This window comes from Crinia signifera, chromosome 4, assembly GCF_055691185.1.
Source record: "Crinia signifera chromosome 4, ASM5569118v1, whole genome shotgun sequence".
Classification (NCBI taxonomy): Eukaryota; Metazoa; Chordata; class Amphibia; order Anura; family Myobatrachidae; genus Crinia; species Crinia signifera.
This window is the reverse complement of record NC_139220.1, coordinates 198036613-198055872: the sequence shown is the minus strand read 5'-3', so window position 1 is coordinate 198055872 and position 19260 is coordinate 198036613. Positions and strand designations below refer to the sequence as shown.

Below are 19260 nucleotides of genomic sequence, written 5' to 3'. Positions count from 1 at the left end.
CTTAGAGGGGCAGAGAGTTGCTATTTATATTGTTAGTACATCACCCAAGCTTTGTCCGCGTCCCTAGCTATCCTAGTTCTCCTCCATTGGCTGAGGAGAAACAGCAGTTACAGTATAGCACCCGGAGACTTCAAGTCCGAGGAGGAGCACATTTACCTCATGTGATATGAGTGAAATGTGTGCGAGAAAACAGAGACCTTGGCGCTTCTTTCTGAAGTTCTGCTGCCCACCACTTGTACCCATTGATTTTGTACAAAGTATAACTAATATTTGAAATAAATCCAGAAACTTATCTTATAGGTGTTTGTACATTTCTACTACTAGAAGATATAGAGATGCCAATGTGCATAGTGGGTTTGTAGAAAATGCCACATGACTGGGCATATGAACTGAGACACCTTCACCTGGTGATATTTTTTGCTCAGTACCAGGAAATGTACAAACCACAGCACAAATGAGAAGCCACAGGAACTCAATACTAGTAGCACACCATACACTGTTCTACTGTACCTCCGTAGTTTTCCTATTACAATAACTTTTATTAAATCTTACAAATATTACTTTCGTTTGCAAAGAAACCTCCTGAACTATATTGTACTGAAAGAGATTTTTTGAGTGAACTGTAGTTAATGAAACATGTTTCACTTCTTTTATAACTTTACATTGCACAGAAGGGCCCCTGCTAATATACTGTACATGCATACATTTCCGGATACCGCCAAATGTTATAAGGAAGCATGTCGTGACATCACATGTACAAGTAATAACAATCATTACTTGCAAAACCAGCAGAACTTCTCTGCATAAAACTGCACTCTAACAGCACGACGGTTGGCTCTCCCAGTGGTGCCGAGAGGGGTAGGGGTGTCACCATTTACCCATTTCCAATGCCTGTTGAAGGGGCCCAGGGGTACCCAGGTTCCAATGCCCCCCCCCCCCTTCCCCACAGTCAGGAAGCAGTGTGGCCCGGCAGGTGGGGAGAGATGCAGCTTGGCACGCTGGGAGCAGAGCGGCCCAGCAGGCGGGGAGTAGCGCATGTAGAGGAGCAGCTGCCTTCACTGCACGAGTGGCTCCGCTTCTAGATCTAGGCAACGGTGACCGGACCCCCTTTACTTGAGACAATTCTCTTCTACCCGTGGCCACGCCCTCCACTTGTACCCATTTTTAAGCATCAGATGTTGGAGGGTATGTTGCTGCAGCAGTAGCCTCTCTCCCCAGTCCAGCACACATGCTGTTATTTGCTGCGATGGGAAAAGAGGAAGCTGCAGAAGCAGTGTCCTCTCTCAGTGCTGCTGATGTATTAAGCCTGGTGAGGATGTTTTAAGCATGGTGATAAAGTGGACAGTTATAATGTACCAGCCAATGATCTCCTTGGTCTCAATTCAAATAACTCAACGTGTTTTCCCGGATCTGTAACTTCCAGCTTCCTCAGGAGATACAGATCCGGGGAAATGCGTTGAGTTATTTGAATTGAGACCCCCATACCGACTGATGATCCGCCTTCATTCCTGAGAACTCTAGCGCACCACCTGAGCCTGGATAAAGTTTCCAACATCATTGGGACACCACACCAGTTCCCTAAAGAGACACACCAGAGAACTATTGGTTGCCATCAGGATCAAATTTGCTCTCATCTTATTGAGCTCAATACCTCCAATATCACCTTCCTTCCAACTTTGGAAAGGACACCACATTTATTCATACAGCGGACATCAGTGGAAGGATTTCCCAATTGGTAATATACAATACCTATTCATTTGGGTTACTCTGTGACATTTGACTTTTAACTATACCCATGAAAATACCACTAAAAGTCACTTTGTGACGTCCCATCCTTTAATTTAATTTTTTTTATTTATTAATTGTTTCAGTTGTTATATTGATTTTTACATTTTATATGATTAGAGTTAATAAATATTTATAATTTTTTACCGTCTAAAACAATTATTCAGCCAGCGCTGGCATATCCTTTATATTTCTTCTTTGATTACTAGGGGACTGACAACCCCTCAGCCAGCTGCTGGTAACAGCGCACCCCACATTCATTTTTCCTATCTTAATAGGAACTGGGTACACTATATCATAATGTGAATTAAAGGTACTGTGGTGAATAATGTGTACTGGCAGGCCTACAATGTGGGCATAACATTAAAGGTGTATACACACTGTACAATTTTTTTGACTAATTTCTTTGACATTTCCCTTGAACTCAGTGTACTGGACGAAACATTTTGATGAAAGATGTTGACGACAGACAAAAGACGAAAGATCTAGATACAGTTTATAGGCGCTTTTTAAAAGATATCCAAATTGAGCTGCATGCACAGTTGACAAACAATCTTTATGACAACTGGCGGGTATGCACATCATCATTCGTCTTTCGTCGCATTCACACTGAAAGATATTTTGATCAATTTCGTTAAGAATGGTGGAAATAAATGAAATTGGTCAAAAAATTGTACAGTGTGTATGCTCCTTTATAGACAATTTTTCTACTAAGGGTCAGGAAATGAAGTAGGGCAATATCATGAGGCATACAATTAGCAACTGCAGTGGAAAGGTACTTGTCTAGAAGCATTGGGACATGGGCTCCTTCAAAATGTTGCAATGGGCCCACAAAGTTTTGGCTATGCCCCTGATTGTAGGTATCAAATATATTATCCAAAATCTTTTATTATATGACTGTAAGAAAGAAGCGGTTAGTAACACATAGATTACAGGAAGCCTTGATTCTAGGTTCCAGGAAGCGGTATGCAATACAATATATTTGTAGAATGTTTTGATTCAATTTCTTTTGTATATATATATATATATATATATATATAATTTACCCGGCACTCCCCTTTGGCTTTTTCAATGTCCTAGCTAAGGTGCCTTCTTTGGATCTAGTCCTAGACGGCCATCCCCCAATATGTACATGTAAAAGGAGGCACTTGTTTAGGCTTGAGAAAGGGGCACGGCCCCGAAACGTTGCCCACCTATTAAACACTAGAGGTTGTTTTTTCACTTTTGCAACGACTCAGAGTGCCTCCTTTTATATATATATATTGCCATAACCTAAGTCAAAACTGTTTAAAAAAGGACAATGAGCAACATAACATACAGTTTGCAGTATCCTATATTTTCAAGCCACACATTTATTTTGAAAATAAAACAACAATGACACTTAGAACAAACCTGTTTCTGTATAGAAATCTGTGCACCCAACCATTACCAAAGCTTAGAGAACTGCCATTTTGAGTTTGAAGTAACTAAAATGTTTATTCTTAGACAGATTGGAGCTGATTCTGAGTAGCATGGAAAGTGGCTGTAGCTGTAGGAAACCGTGGGAGCCAGAATTACTACCTAATGATAATGGGGTGTGGATCACTAGGTCAGCACATGAAAAGGTCTACATGCACTAAGGTGCCATGGACAATCGGTCAACACAAGCAATAAGTCAAAATGGAATTGGTCAAAGCAGGAAAAGGTCGACATGTGTCTATGTCAAAATCTGTAGTCATGGACCCCAATTAATGTAACCTGTTCCCTTTCATGGCTCGATTCTCTTGCCATGCTTTAGGCATGGTACCTAGATTTAGGTTTGCTTGGCACACTTTGCCATTCTCAATTGTAGTCCACGGGCATCAAAAAGTCAAGTTATATGAATGAAAAAATCATGAAAAACTCATGTCAACCTTTTTAAGTGTTGAGCATTGTCATTTTGACATATTGCTTGTATCGACCCTTTGACTATGTCGTCCTATTGACTGTCTATTAACTCTTGACCTAGACACTATCCACTTAACAACTGGAACCAAAACAAATGCAGGAATCCATGCAACTAATGTGGTGTTCTTCTATTATGTGTATAACGGGTTGTTATTACTGTGTGGCATTATGTGTATAATGTGCACTACTGTGAGGTGCACTGTGAATAAGATAAGGAGCTATACAGTGTGGTATAATGTGAATAAGGAGCAATCAGGTGTGGTGTAATGTGAATAAGGACCAATGAGTCAGGTATGGAACTACTGTATCAACATTGCTAGGGGGCACCAAACAAAATCTTGCCTATTGCATCAAATGAGATATGGACGGCTCTGCATAAAAATATATATAAATATTTACATATATATATATATATATATATCATACTTACCTCGGCACTCCTGCAATTCTCCTTTTGGGACTGCACCCCAATGTACATTAGTTGAAAAATAAAGACGACAATCCCCGACTTCCAGTGCAAAAAGAAATATATTTGACTCACATAGGGTGAATCAACATTTATGTAAGAGAGCGTGAGAATGAAAGAAAAACAGAAAGAGAGAGAAGTGCGTAATCATATATATGTGTGTCATTTTTATTTGTTTATTTTGCTATTATATTAATTTTCAATTTGAATATATACACATGGTTGGACCTGCAGTGTACAGTAGTAATTGTTCAGAGGAAAACATTTTATAAATGCACTGAGTCATATGGGGACATATGAAGAATTTAGCAAGTCTATATTAATTATTATAATGTCTGACTCTAAGGCAAAACATCTGAAATATCATTAACACTCAGGAAAAATAAAAGGCATGCATGATACTAGAATCATATAACAGCTACAACAGTTTTGAGCTACATCTCAAAACACCTCTTCTTGACACTGTATTCTGGTGTAAATTACTACTGGCATACAGTCACTGTCGTTACTTCAATACGCTTGTAATGCTGGGAACTGAGAACGACAGGTGCTGCTGACATTTGTAACTAAGCAGCTAAATCAGGAAAGACTGAAGTACTGCAGCTAGAGTTGGTGACATACGATTGCCCGCACTCTATGACTTCCTACCACAGGGGTGGAATAGGCTGCTCATTTCTCTCTACTGACCGAGATAGATAAGCAACTGAAGGAAAATTACACTAGCATTTATAAAGAAGCCACTTTCTTCTCTCTTTCTACTGTTACACAGGAAACGCTATGTCTCCGTTTCTGCGCATTAGCCTTTCCAATTTTGAAGCTGGACCATATCTTCCATCTAATGGGGATGTAATGCAGCAGAGACCTTATTGTGCTGTTATAGTGAAAGAAGCTATTGAAGCAGGTATGCATTTTATTATGTTATCTTTCTACTAGTAAGCAAATGCTTCGAAATCTAGTCTGCTACTTTGTGATTCCTCTGTGTTTGTGCATGTGTGAGAGACAAAGAGATGTAGTTTCACTCGATGTCAACAGATGGCAGTGTTTCAGAGACACATAAACGGACACTAGCCATATATACTGTATATATATGATGAAGAACAGGAGCCCTTAGCAGGGGCATAACTAGAAGATTGTGGGCCTATATTGCAGCATTGGGAAGGTGCCCTTATTGCTTCTAGGGAGAAACTTCTCTGCAGCGCTGCCCTGTAGCGGGCATGCCTTGTGCTGCCTAGGTAACATGCTCTGCCACCTGTAATATTATTATCATCACACAGGGCTCACACATATTATGGAAACATAAAATACACTATGGGCCAAATGTAATAGGGTTTTACTATTTATTTAAAGCGGCAATCGTTTACATGGCAAAATCCACCTGTTTTATTTAGTGTAAATGATTGCTGCTTTAAAAAAAATGGGAAAATTCTCCCAAAATGTCTCACTTAATGTATAGTTAAAAAAATTAAAGATGACATTTTATTAAACCAAATTTATATATGTCTTCATGCATGAAGCAGATGGAAGGAGGAAGGGGGTGTGAAAGAGTGAGAGCAGTGTTAAAAAAAAATAGAAGGGAGAAGAGGAAATAAAGGAAATGTAGCTTCTTCTACCTGCAAAGTCTTTGCTCCTGGTGGAAGGAACCAGGGTAGGCCGTAAGGTCCCAGTATTGGGGTTATTCAGCACTTGTTGTCCCAGTGCGTTTCATTCTTTCTGTGCTTTATTAGGTAAACCAAGTATGAAATGCTAACCAGTGCTGCGCACCCGCCATGCTACTGTACATCTTCTATTCACTTCTTCCGCCAGTGAACTAACCCAACTTACAATGCAGCATTTAATCAGCTCCTACTTTCCTGAGCGGGTGCTTCATACTCCAACCCATCATAGCACTGGTGTGAGCAATGTCCATGGTATGGTGTAAGAATTTGTTTTACACCTTTGGATAAGAAAATGTGTATCTCCTAGCAATATAATGTTTATACTATGTAAAAGGTACAGCTCTAGAAACTCAGTGGATACAAATGCAACTAACATTGCTGCATGTAAATAAACAAATTCTGGACATGAAGGTTTGATTACAACCACTTACAAACACCTGGTGTTTTCTATCTATCAGTTATACCGCAGCCGGAATATTTCCACTTAATGGTTCATGTTCCATATTAATTGGCATACTATGGTGGGTATATATATAAATATAAATAAGTACATATATATATATATATATATATATATATATATATATATATATATCCATGGAAAGAAAGATGGCACTCCAGGGTCTTTTTCAATGGTGAATAGTGTATTTCAAAGCATAAATACGGCCAATGTTATATGTGCAGAACATAAATCAATATATATATATATATAGATATATATATCTATATATATATATATATATATATATATACACACTCCTTCCAAATAAAAGACCTAGTTATCACTGGACCCATTCTCCCTGAAATAGTACTGTATACCAATCCCTAAAGTAAGGTGGATCTGTGCCCAAGGTGTCAGTAACAATATGCGACATTGAGAGTATGGATATGAGTGTCCCCCCTAGATATCTGTGTTGATGAAAGTTCCACCCCTTCAAAGTAATACACTCACACGAGAGGTAAATGCAACGTTACAACACTCTATTAGCGTTTTTGGCAAGCCATCTTCACCCATTGCATTTATTTACCCCCTGGCCGGCCATGCTATGATTCTGGAGATATATTCTAAAGTATAGAACAGGAAATATTGTGCATGCACATTTGCCAGTACCTTTTTTTCAGGGGGAATGGGCCCACAGAAATCTGCACAAATGCCCCTGCTCGAGAGCTACAGGCAAGGTAGGTGATGTTATTATGTATTAGACCACATCGTTATGATGCCGCTAAGGACTAAGGAAAGCAAAGATTCAATAAAGGTGTTTTGGTGGTTTAGATGCTAACATTTAAATTGACGATATGATTAAGCATATGCAGAGCTTTGCAGCTTATGTTATTGCCATTTTAAATATTGCCATTGAAACTGATATGGAGACTAGCCCTTGGGCCTTACATATGGCTTACCATTTTTGCATGATACATGTGGTTTTTAATGTTGTGGATGTCATCAAATTTATATTTTTTGCACTGCAGAAAATGGCAAGATGTATATCCAGAAGAAGCCAACCATGTACCCTCCTTGGGAAAGCACATTTGATGCTCACATTAACAAGGGAAGAGTAATGCATATCATCGTGGAGGGCAAGCCCGAAGGGGTGGTATCAGAGACGACAATTGAATTGAATTCTTTGGCGGAACGCTGTAAAAAAAACAGTGGAACGATGGAGATATGGGTATGATTCCCTCTTGTTTTCTTTTCTTCCTTAAGTAAAATGATATAAAGGGCCTTATTTTGACTCATTCGCTCCCCCATGAGGGAGCAATGTTTGCACATTTCTGCGCATGTGCAAATGCTGGTTGCAAGCGGGCATGGCAAACTGCTAGTTCGCCATCCCATTTGCATCTACTGGTATTGCATCATCCCGATCATGGGAGCGCCCAGCGTTTCATGGGCATTCCCATGCAAACGGTGGGCATTCCCATACAAATGGCATCATGACGCGGGTGCTGGAGACGGGCAGCTGATGTCGCCGGATGTCAGCTCCCAGTCCTCTTATCGTACAGGGAGCATGCAAAGCTAAGGCACCATTGTCTTAGTTTAGCGTGCACCTTCCAAAACATTCGATGGTCGGCGACCATCAAATAATTTAGCCCCTGCACCAAAGGGTGCGAATGGATGTTTATGCAAAACATCCATTCGCAGCCGTGCGGGGGTATTCGCTAAGCGAAAGGGGGTGGACAGCTGTGCAAGCATTGTTTAATCCACACACAGCGCTGCGATTTTCACAACATTGCATGTGGACCAGGATAAGGTCCAAAAGGTCATGACAAGGTGGAAGACATATGTATCATATGGCCTCATGGCATTACTTTAGAGTTAGTATGCTGTGACTTTCAAGTATAATATCTATCATTATCTGAGAAAATAAGGGGTGATTCTGGTTGGTTTGTATACTCCTATAATGGACAAAACCATGTGCACTGCAGGCAGGGCAGATGCAACATTCGCAGAGAGTTAGATTTGGGCAGGGTGTGTTCAAACTGAAATCTAAATTGCAGTGCAAGAATAATGCAGCCAGTATTAACACTGCACAGAAACAAAATAACTCACCTAAATCTAACTCTCTCTGCACGTGTTGCATCTGCCCCACCTGCAGCGCACGTGGTTTTGTCCATTAAAGAAGGAGTTTGCTTTTGCAATCCAACAAAAATCACCCTTTGTTCATTGTGATAATTGCTAAAATATTTCACAACATAAGTTACTGATTCTCAAAACTAAATAAACCAAGAGCTAATATCTCAAAGCAACTACTGTCACAAAACATGGGATGTTTTTACCCACTTTGCTTCCTTTACCCCATGCTTAGGCTATAGAAGTCAGGAATTCCCTTTGTACTTCAGCTACATATACTGTGTGCATCATATAATATGTACAAAATAAAATATATAAACATTTATTTACAAAAAAAAAATGAAACAAAAATCGACACTTTTTTGCGCAGCTCCCATTTATTGAAATCAATTTTCTAGAAAGTGCATAATATTTTTTTTTTTTTTGTTTATAAATGTTCTTTATTAAATTTTCACATTTAGGACATCAATCACACATGGAAAACACAGGGGGAAGATGCCGCATTTTACATACATGATTAAAGGCGTATTTCTCTATCTAACCCTCCGGTTCCTATGCCAGCAACCTGGCCTTATCTTTGCTAATATCGACTTCTTGTCTTTATTTGACTGCATTTATGTTAAAGTTACCCCCTGTAAAGTACTAGTCCACATAATACTTACAAACGTAATCTACTTTTTTTTGTTGTGATAAAATAATTTTATATACTCTACATTTTTACTCTTATCATTAGTATATATCATTTCAGTTATAAAATAAGGTGCAACGTGCAAAAAATAAATAAAAAAAAAACAATATTTGTGTCCTGTTTCCTCTGTCCTGTGTATCGTTATATTTACTAATTCATTTGGAAAGTTCATAATCTTATTTGTTTTCTGTACAGATAGAACTCAAACCACAGGGCAGAATGATTATGAATGCAAGATACTTCTTGGAACAGACAGGCAAGTCCATTTCTATTTAAATGTATTACATGAAAATATTAACAATTATTAACAGCACCTTTTATGGTTATTTGTGTCTAATAAGCTTTTTAGATTTATTATCAAAGTTAAAAATAATTTACTGGAATGAAACAATGAACAGAAATTTCTTTATCATTTTGTTAAGCTTGGGTGTACAGCAGCACTCAACTCGGATTCCAATAAACACGCCACACAGTGGGACTTGGTGTCAAAAAGCCGACGTTTTGGAATTTACTCCGTTCTCAAGACCAACACATCCAATAATACAAACATAGGCAGATCTTACCTAAATACCGTGTCCACAGACCGCCTCCAGCCACGCCGCACCCACAGCCGGGACGCTCCGTTCACCATGCCGCTTCCGGGTCATGTCCGACCTCTCACCTTGCGCACAAGCGTCATGACGTCGGCATCTCCCCAGGGCTGGCTATGGTTGCTTGGCAACCCGATGCCGCTGGATGCCGGCTAGCGGGGGGATCTGAGGAAAGAGAATATACAAAGTGCACATCACCAAAACAGAAACAAAAAAGACAGGCATGAACATCAGTACTGTATACGGTGCAACTACGGTCAATATCTTAAAGAAACATATTATAAGACAGCTGGTTATTCAAGCCCTTTGGCTGCATAGTGTCCAGCTTATGGATCCAGTATGTCTCTAATCGCTGACCGTGGTCCCCCCTCTCAAATCAGCAGGCACATGATCAATTATAATATAATTGAGGTTAGCTAATGTATGTCTCACGGCCACAAAATGCCGGGCAACAGGCTGATCGTTTTCCTTATTGTTTAATGCTGCTTTAATAGCGGATCGGTGAGTAGCGATCCGCTCCCGAAATGTCCTGATCGTTTTCCCCACGTAGCACATGCCACAAGGGCACTTTATCAGGTAGACTACATGGGTAGATGTACAAGTCACAGGATGTTTAATCTGTATTTTGTACCCCAAATGAGGGTGATAAAATACTCTAGTGCTCGTCATGCCCCGGCAGGTGGTACACCCCACACATTTGTAACACCCTCCTGGTTTCTTCTGGGTATTGGGGCCAAGCCATTTTGAAATATCAGTGTTCACCACCCAATCTCTAATATTCCTGCCGCGCTTATAGCAAGACATCAAAGTTGAATTTTTAAGCTTGCTCAGGTCTATATCTCTCTGAATAACTGGCCAGTTCAATTTGGAGTATTTCGAGATTATGGTGTCTGCTTCATTATAATCACGGACCCAACCAAACTTTTCAGGACCATTCTCCCTCAGAGCCGATTTCTTTAACAGCTCACTGCGAGAGATTTATCATTTTGGTAAAAATACTGATGGTGATTACACAATAAAAAAGATAAAATATAAATCACTGATAAATGTTGTTGTGTAATGACCTCTTTTATTTGGTCTGCACACAGGCCCGAGTATATATTAAAATGTCCCTGCTCCAAAGCTGCAGACATGCCAGTGATGAGTGTGTTATTAAGTGTGTGTGTGTGTTATCACGCTGGATAGAGAATCTGGTGCCTGAGGGGGTTATTCAATGTGAGGGTCACGGCAGTCGAGCTTGCTCGACCGCCGTGACCCAGTCCCGTTCTCGGTCAGCTCGACCGAGAACATGCAGGCGGGATTCAATGTCTCGCCTGCAGCGGGACGAGAAGGGGGCGTGGCCGTGAGTTGCAGCCGGGAAGAGGCGAGCTGCAGCCGGCAGCTCGTCACTTCCCGGCCGTTCTTGGCAGAATGAGCCCGACAGCTTGTGATGTCGGGCTCCTTCTGCCGAGATACCCTTCTCAATGCTGTCAGGGAAGACAGCATTGAATAGGGCCCGGCGGGCATCTCCCAGACGGGAGATGCTCGCCGGCGATTGAATACCCCCCTTAATGTCATCATGCAAGCCTCATGGCTACAATCAAACTAAAGTCAAACATTTGAAAACCCCTTCCAGAAATTCTGCGATTACCCCTGCAGTATTATACAGATGTGTCCTGCTACAGTTTTGCTGTGTTTAGCATACTCATCATGAGCGACTCCCAATAAAATAAATGGGCTCCCATGTGCACGCAAAGCAGGAGTGTGCACATAACATATATCCGCCCACTATGTTGTATATTTTTGAATTTTTTTTTATTGGAAGATGACTGAGACTGACAACACACATCTTCTAACCACACTAAAAGAACACAGCGCGAGCAACGAGTCATGTAGCCATGAGCAAGAGCCCTACTGTACGACCATTTTACTGTGAAATAGGATGAATTTTAAACTGAATTGTAATATTTTCTTTTTCAAATAAAAATTGTAATCTGTAAACTGAAAGTAGTTAGCAAACCAAATGTTTTTGTAAATCACTATTTCTACTACAATTTTTTTTTTAGAATTAATACATACTGTAATAGAGCTAAACTCTCTATTTGTATTATTATTTGTAGACCCTAAAGCTCATTATGAACCAAACTCAGAAAGCCAGTTTGCTTTACATCAACGCCGTGGAGCCATTAAACAAGCCAAGGTTCATAATGTGAAGTGTCATGAGTTCATCGCAACCTTCTTCCCACAGCCAACATTCTGCTCTGTGTGTCATGAATTTGTTTGGTAAGTTACAGGTTTTTTATTGTGTGTGTGTGTCCACAAAACCATGTGCAGTTCTTCTCATCGTGTTTTATGCTTAGTTATCTGTGAGACCAGTATGTGCAGGTGTGAAGAGATAGAAACATCCAACACTGCCTAACTATAACATTTGAGATCCTTCTGCCCGTGTAACCCTTTTAAAGGTAACATAGTGGGTGAGATTTAATAAAATGAGAGATTCAGAAAGTGAGAGATTTGGTGAGAAAGTTTTTTTAAAGGGGCAATCATTTTTTTAAAGTGGCAGCTTTTAAAAAACTGGAGATTCCTCCCCAAAGCTCTCACTTTCTGAATCTCTCATCCTATTAAATCTCACCCCACTGTGTTCTACAGTATTTAAAAAAAAAAAAATTTTTTACATTCATTATGTTAAAATTCTAAAGAGTCAAAATTTAGGATTAAACCCAAAGTGATCAGTCTTGTCGTCAGACTACGCAAACACCTATAAATATCTTGAATAATATATCGTTAGTGGATAACCAAGGTGGTTTATCTTAGACGCCTAGATGTTTCCCCAGTGGCAGCTGCTTGGAAAATTGGGAGTAGTCAATTCCCAATTCCCAGTCTCAATAAACAAAGAAACATAGAATATGGCAGTCATATTTAATAAAAATACTAATTCAATAAAATGCTAATTAAACATAGGATCCCACATAGAGGCATAGTATGTAAACATAAAAACAGTTTCAATGCTTAGCTCGCTCATTTTTTGTTCTGATGTATATGGCAATACGTGGCCTGTAGGAGTCATCACCTGGTCCATTAGTAATAGGTATTCACCATACTGGTGCCTGCTGGAGGTTGAAGTCCTGTATTTTTCTCCACTGGGTCTTTTAAATCTAAAATCCTCACTGGTATGCGGTATCTTGCATCCTGGTGGTGTAACTTTTATGAAAATCGTGCTAGCTCTATTGCCCGACAATAAACACCCGTGGATCTGTTCAATTCTTTGGATCAGTTGGTTATAGTCACTTCCCCACTGAAAGGTTATGTCTATCCATTATACCATTTTTACTCCCCAGTAGATTATTGTTAAGGCCTCCATACATTAATCCAAGGTATTAGATACAGCCTTGCATGCGATACCTCAGCGCCAGCCCATCAGGGAGCTGCCAGCTGTCCTTTAGAATACTATGTATCGTATGTGACCTCAGCAAGTGATGCTGGATCCTACCAAATCCAACAAATCTTAGGTGCATCTCTTGCAATCTCTGGATCCAAACCGATGTGCATGGGACTGTACATCAGATCGGAATCTGAGGTTTTTATACCTCACTATTACATGCATAGTGCTTGTTTTTTAACCATGGTAAAATGCTTACTTATCAGCCACTTTAAGTATTTTAGTATATATTTTCTTTCAGGGGTCTTAACAAGCAAGGTTATCAATGCCGCCGTAAGTATTTTTTAAATTACTATATGATGCTATATAGCTATGATACTATATAGGGAACATTTAGATAATTAGTTTCTTCTGTAACAATGTTTAGAGTGCAATGCAGCAATCCACAAGAAATGTATTGATAAAGTCATCGCTAAGTGCACAGGATCTGCAGTCAACAGCCAAGAAACAGTGGTATGTCCATCACTTATATATTTACAGATCTTAAGTATATAGATAAATCATGGATTGATATTATGCGTTGATGCAGCATAGATCTAAGGGCCTGATTCAGTGTTGTAGGCTAATGCATTCACAGCTGTGATCTTGTATGCAGCTGCTGTGCAAAAATATGCTGATGCTGCTGCTGCCTGAAAATGGATTGAGACACCCCCCCTGGCAGCCTGACCAATATCAGCATCATTTTCTGCAAAACCGTAAAACAGATAGTATTGAGTCAATTAAATATTGGTTTTGTGGGAATATATTGCTGCCTTCCTAGATACTGTACACTATTTGTAAGAGCAACCACAAAGGATAACACAAAGCTGGACAATGCACTCAGTACTATAAACCCTACACTTGTTTAACTCAGGACAAACCAGCGATATCTATTCACAAGCTTAAGGCAGGGTATACAATAGAACATTTGCCAATCTTGCCGATGGTCGGGACAAGAAGATGAGCGGAGATTACCAATATACACTACACAATGTAATGAACAGCTGAACGACACCTCGTTCTGTCCTTAATTACACTGTACTGGTTACCAGAAGATATCATATTCAAACCGTGGGAGTGCGCAACTGATGGTACACATTAGAAAAATGTAGATGAACGGTCATTCCAATATGACAAACTGTTCTAATATCATCTTAGTGTGTACCTGGCCTCACTCTTCTCTGCTTTTCTACTCTCTAGAAGTTCTATGCCATTCTGAGATGGGGAAGCGATAAGTACATTGATCAGGTGTACCGCTAGGGAAATCTGATATTTCTCCACGGTTGCCCCTTTGGCGATTGGGAAAAAGCAGTGAAAATACCTCTCATTAACAAAGGGCTTTTCACTGCTACCTGAATAGATCTCCAACTGCAGTTCTTTATCTGTATGGATTTCCATATATGGTGGACAGCACCACATGGCTGGAGACAAGTAAACAGAGCGCCAATAATTTAATGAAACAAAAACTGAACCAGAAAAATCTTGAAATTATTACTACCAGAATAAAAATAGCTATGCATTTCTAAAATCTATATCTCTAAAGTTTTATGAACCAAAGCACTTTGTGTAAAAATTGCATCCAGTGACCCATTTTCTTACAGCTCCACAAGGAAAGATTTAAGATAGATATGCCGCACAGATTTAAAGCTTACAATTATAAAAGTCCGACCTTCTGTGAACACTGCGGGACACTTCTCTGGGGCTTGGCAAAGCAAGGATTGAAGTGTGCTGGTAAGTACTAGAGTCTTTATATTGACTGCAGAAGGGAAGTTTAGGAATCCTATGTACAGCATTAAAGATATTTCACACTGGCTGAAAAATGCTCCCTGTGGTTTTAGCTATTCTTAATGTTCTACTGGGAACCAAGAAATAAAGTCTTATCTCCTAGACTCACCATACCTCTCCTATTGCCTGGGCTATTATTGACTGATATGATGAACAGTATACATGGGCAGTAAAGGAACTTTCATATTCATCTCACTATCTAGATGTAACATTTACATAACATTATGTGGCTAATTCAGAGTGGAAGCCATGTTTGTGTATTTGCTTCTGTCACTACATGAAATTGCCCCTACCAGCCCTTACTTGGTGTACTGGCAGGCAAGGACCAAAACCTCACTGAACCTCTTTAGGCCCAATCATTGTTTGCACAGTCAAAAATTGCCCATGCTGGGTGCAGAATTTCCATCAGAGTAAAGCCTCTGATATTAACAACTAGGCATCTCAGTTTGCAACCACTTCAGTCACATGCCTGCACCATGATACACCCATAAGTTGGATCATCTCCTTGCACTGCATAGTCACCTCCCTGTCACTGCCCAGGAGAAGATTCCCCTTTGCAAATGCAACTCTGTGCACACAAAGGCCCTTAATCTGGTTCACTTGCAAAGGCAAGTTCCTTCTAAAATGGACAAAACCATGTGCACTGCAGGGTGGGGGTGTCAGATGTAACATGTGCAGAGAGAGTTAGATTTGGGTGGGGTTTTACTTCAAAGTGAGATCTATATTGCCAGTATTTTCCCTGCACAGAAACAAAATAACTCACCCAAATAGAATTCTCTTTGTACAAGTTACATCTGACACCACCACCACCACCACCACCCCCCCCCCCCCCTCATACAGTGGTTTTGTCCATTTGAGAATGAATTTGCCTTTGCGAGTGAACCAGAATAATGGCCAAAATCAGGAGCGCGATTCAGACATATGCACAGCAGGGAACAAATGCTGAAATGTGTTCAACATTGCGTTAGCTATGTACAGAATTAGTGTTAACTTTGTACAGAATTAGTGTTAACTATGTACAGAATTTCCTAAATCAGTGCATTTGTTGATTCCATTTAGTGGTAATCTGCAATCTTATTGCAAGATAACAGAGCAAGATTTCACCTTTAGGCACAGCACCATGTAGCCAAGGCTTTTCTACAAAATCTAATGGAAAAAAGGGCATGCCAAAAATCCCAGCAGGGACCTTTCTAGTGACATATGCAATGCAGTGACTATGCTATGGCCTATATACAATACAGGGGCCAATTTAATTACCTATATGTGAGACAGTGACTATTCTATGGCCAATATACAATACAGGGACCAATCTAATGACCTACATGCAATACAGGGTCTAATCTAGTGGCCAGTATACAATACAGGGACCTTTTTTAGTGACCAATATATAATACAAGGATCATTATAGTTACCAATATACAATGCAGAGACTATACTAGTGAAAATGATGTCATAAAAAAGTATAACTACTGTATAATAAAAGTGCCCAAATCTACCAGACTCGCTCAGTCATCAACCCGAGATCTGTCCTCCTCTTGGTTTAAAATTAGACCTCAGAACTGTGATCCACATCACTTATTAAAGATGAGACCCCATATCTCAACCTCCTTTCATTCAGACCTCAGATCTGCAGCAGTGAAACAACACATCAATGTTTACAGTAAAAGTCTGGGGAAATACAGAATATATAAGCACACAGTGCCCTACCTGAGGTCCTGCTCCTGGGAAATACCTTGATTATTCAATCTGTTTGATTATCTTGATAAGTATAAAATGTAATATTGTCATATGTAAATATTTGTCTTCCCTCTTTATAAAGAATGTGGAATGAATGTCCATCACAAGTGTGAGAATAAAGTAGCAAATCTATGTGGGGTTAATCAGAAGTTGATGGCAGAAGCTCTTGCCCTCATAGAGAGTAAACAGCAGGTAAATATGGCAGTCTTGCCAATTCCCATAGATATATTCTCCTGTGATCTCAGCCATGTAAGCTCCTCATTTATTAGTTTTGCTTTCGGGCAGTTTTCTGTTGGTTTTTTTCCCCTCTTTTATTTGTTTGTTTGTTTTTATGGGATTTGTAAGTAGATTTTAAAGATTGCATCACATAATGCTTTCCAAGCATTCAAAATGTGGTTATAACACAAATAATGATGCATAAATTTGGGGTGTCTTTTTATGTACTTTCCTGTTTAGTAATGTCCGCTCATTTTATTTTCAACTGTTCATTTCACTTTCATCTGTATTGTACTCTACTTCACTGCCCAGCCAATCACAAGTACTTTACCACAGTGAGCCAATCCCCAGCAGCCACTATGGAAAAATACTTGCAATTGGCTTGTTCCAGTGATTCACATTTCAACAAAAATAGTGTTTAGGCAGAGACCAGTGCTGTAATAGGCGCTCCCGGAACCCTGTGCTGGCCCCGCCTACTTTACGTCTGATTTCACTGGCGGGACAGCCGGCACCCAGAAATTATGGCAGTCTCTAGAGTCCAGGCTGCTGTAGTAGACAGTAGGGGGATTCTGTGGGAACATAACTGCCGCACTACTGGCTGCAACCTTGCAAGCCATTCAATGCACCTTGCAAGCCAAAAGCACATGCTAGGTGCAGCACGCCACTTGCCTGTAGCTAGTTACGGCACTGGCAGAGACTTTAAGGAAAAGTCACGTTATGTCTCATGAGTTGCTTTCTTAGGCTGTATTTATTGCACAATGTAGTCAGCCTATCATATACTACTAATAAATGATAATGTGACAAGTTAGAAAAAAATAGAAAAAAAATTATTTCTCCAATTTATTTAATGAAATCATTATTAAGCATATATAAATGAAAATGATCTTCAATAAGCATTCAGTTTGTCGGCTCTACGATATTCCAGTTACAAATCCCACTGTATTCATTTTTAAAAGCATAATTACTATTGAATATTCGTTTCATTCTGCATTGCTACCCAATCTACTGTACCACATACTTATCTGCCACATTTCTAAATGTTTGCAAATGCCTTGCACTGTGCCATTCAATTATTAATGACTCTTGCAGTGGTTTAACAGTAGGCACCAATTCTGCTGTTCCCTGATCCCAGGATAGAAGACAACGAGAGTCGGAACACATTTACAGAGAAGGCCCAGTTGAAGTTGGCTCCTGTAGTACAAATGAAGACAAGGCTTTAAATAGGAAAGGTACATTATGTGACAATGTAACATACACAGACAGATTTATAATCTTCCAAATAGTGTAAATATACCAACATAAAGCACCTTTCCCGCTGAAATAAATATGTCTGCATGTATTGCTAATTAACGCGAAAACGAGCAAAAACAGTACAGACAGTAAGAAATAAAAATGTCCCTTGCAAAATTGGCATCAGTATCAAAGTATCAAAGAGTTTTTTCCCATCTGAACCAGTCTAGGGCTTCCCCTAATCTGCTCTAGAATCAGGCTGGAAGTGGTCATCGCATGTCTGTATTTTTCCACAAACACACTCAGAAAACATTATGTTTCCACCCATAAATGCCGGCTTCCTGTCAATTAAACAGCATCTATTCTGTGACTTCAGTGCATATGGGTATTTATTTTTACTAATGTACCCCGCGCATGCACAATGCGAATGCTGCACATGTGCAGACGTTTGATAATTGCTCGATTTGCAAATTCTATGATTAGCAATCCGTGTTGAATTAGGCCCATGGGGGCCGATTCAGACCTTTTGGCAGCCCTGTGATCAGTTAGAACCCTTCCTGCCTGAGTGAAGGGCCAATCCTGTGTATGGATGAGAATGGCTTCGTAGCTGGCAAAGAGGGGGAATTCCACTCACCGTTGAATGGATTTCCTCCCACCCACCCCTTGTGTGCTGCAATAGGCATGTGGGAGATCATGGCCGCTGATGACGCCAGCGGCCCTTCCTTCCCAAGGCTAGCCCTCCTGCTTTTTTATGCAGCACTCCCAGAAAATGCTGGGTTGCTGCCCACAAATGCAGGCTGGCCTGCAATCAGCCAGCGTCCGACCTGAGCTCACTGGCTGTGGGTACACGGAGGGCTCATGTATGTGCACTGCGTACCAAATGTGTGCACGGTCCTCCGATAAACGCCAGGGCTACCAGATTTGTGAAAGATTTTATTGTATGTCTAGTTTTCATTTTATCTCATCAAGTTTATGTCTGCATACCTCCAAGTCTCAACATGAACCTCTCCAGGAGGGACACAAAGCTCTGTTCCTGGACTTCCCTGGTAATGTATGATTGCCAGCACCTGTGGTGAAACACCTTCCTTATCAATTAACCTGTTCAAAAAATGGTGATGAGAATCATTCATACACTCAGAGGGAAGTTCAGGATCAGAGCATTTTTGTCCCTCCTGGAATGGGTCATGTTGGGATACTGGTTGTTTCTGGGGATAAA

General features: G+C 40.1%; 1 protein-coding gene across 2 annotated transcripts in view; it reads left to right on the top strand.

The window, feature by feature from the left end:
• PRKCQ (protein kinase C theta) overlaps positions 1-19260 on the top strand; it is a 46190-nt gene that overhangs the window by 10080 nt on the left and 16850 nt on the right. The window contains exons 2-10 of one of the 2 annotated variants that reach the window (XM_083183380.1): positions 4947-5078; positions 7303-7502; positions 9285-9345; positions 11779-11941; positions 13339-13370; positions 13465-13550; positions 14678-14807; positions 16681-16790; positions 17947-18043. In XM_083183380.1, coding sequence (XP_083039506.1) covers positions 4955-5078; positions 7303-7502; positions 9285-9345; positions 11779-11941; positions 13339-13370; positions 13465-13550; positions 14678-14807; positions 16681-16790; positions 17947-18043 — 1003 coding nt within the window. In that variant the 5' untranslated portion in view covers positions 4947-4954. Of the gene's footprint in view, positions 1-4839; positions 5079-7302; positions 7503-9284; positions 9346-11778; positions 11942-13338; positions 13371-13464; positions 13551-14677; positions 14808-16680; positions 16791-17946; positions 18044-19260 lie in introns of those variants that run through there. The other variant, XM_083183381.1, reaches the window with a different exon arrangement.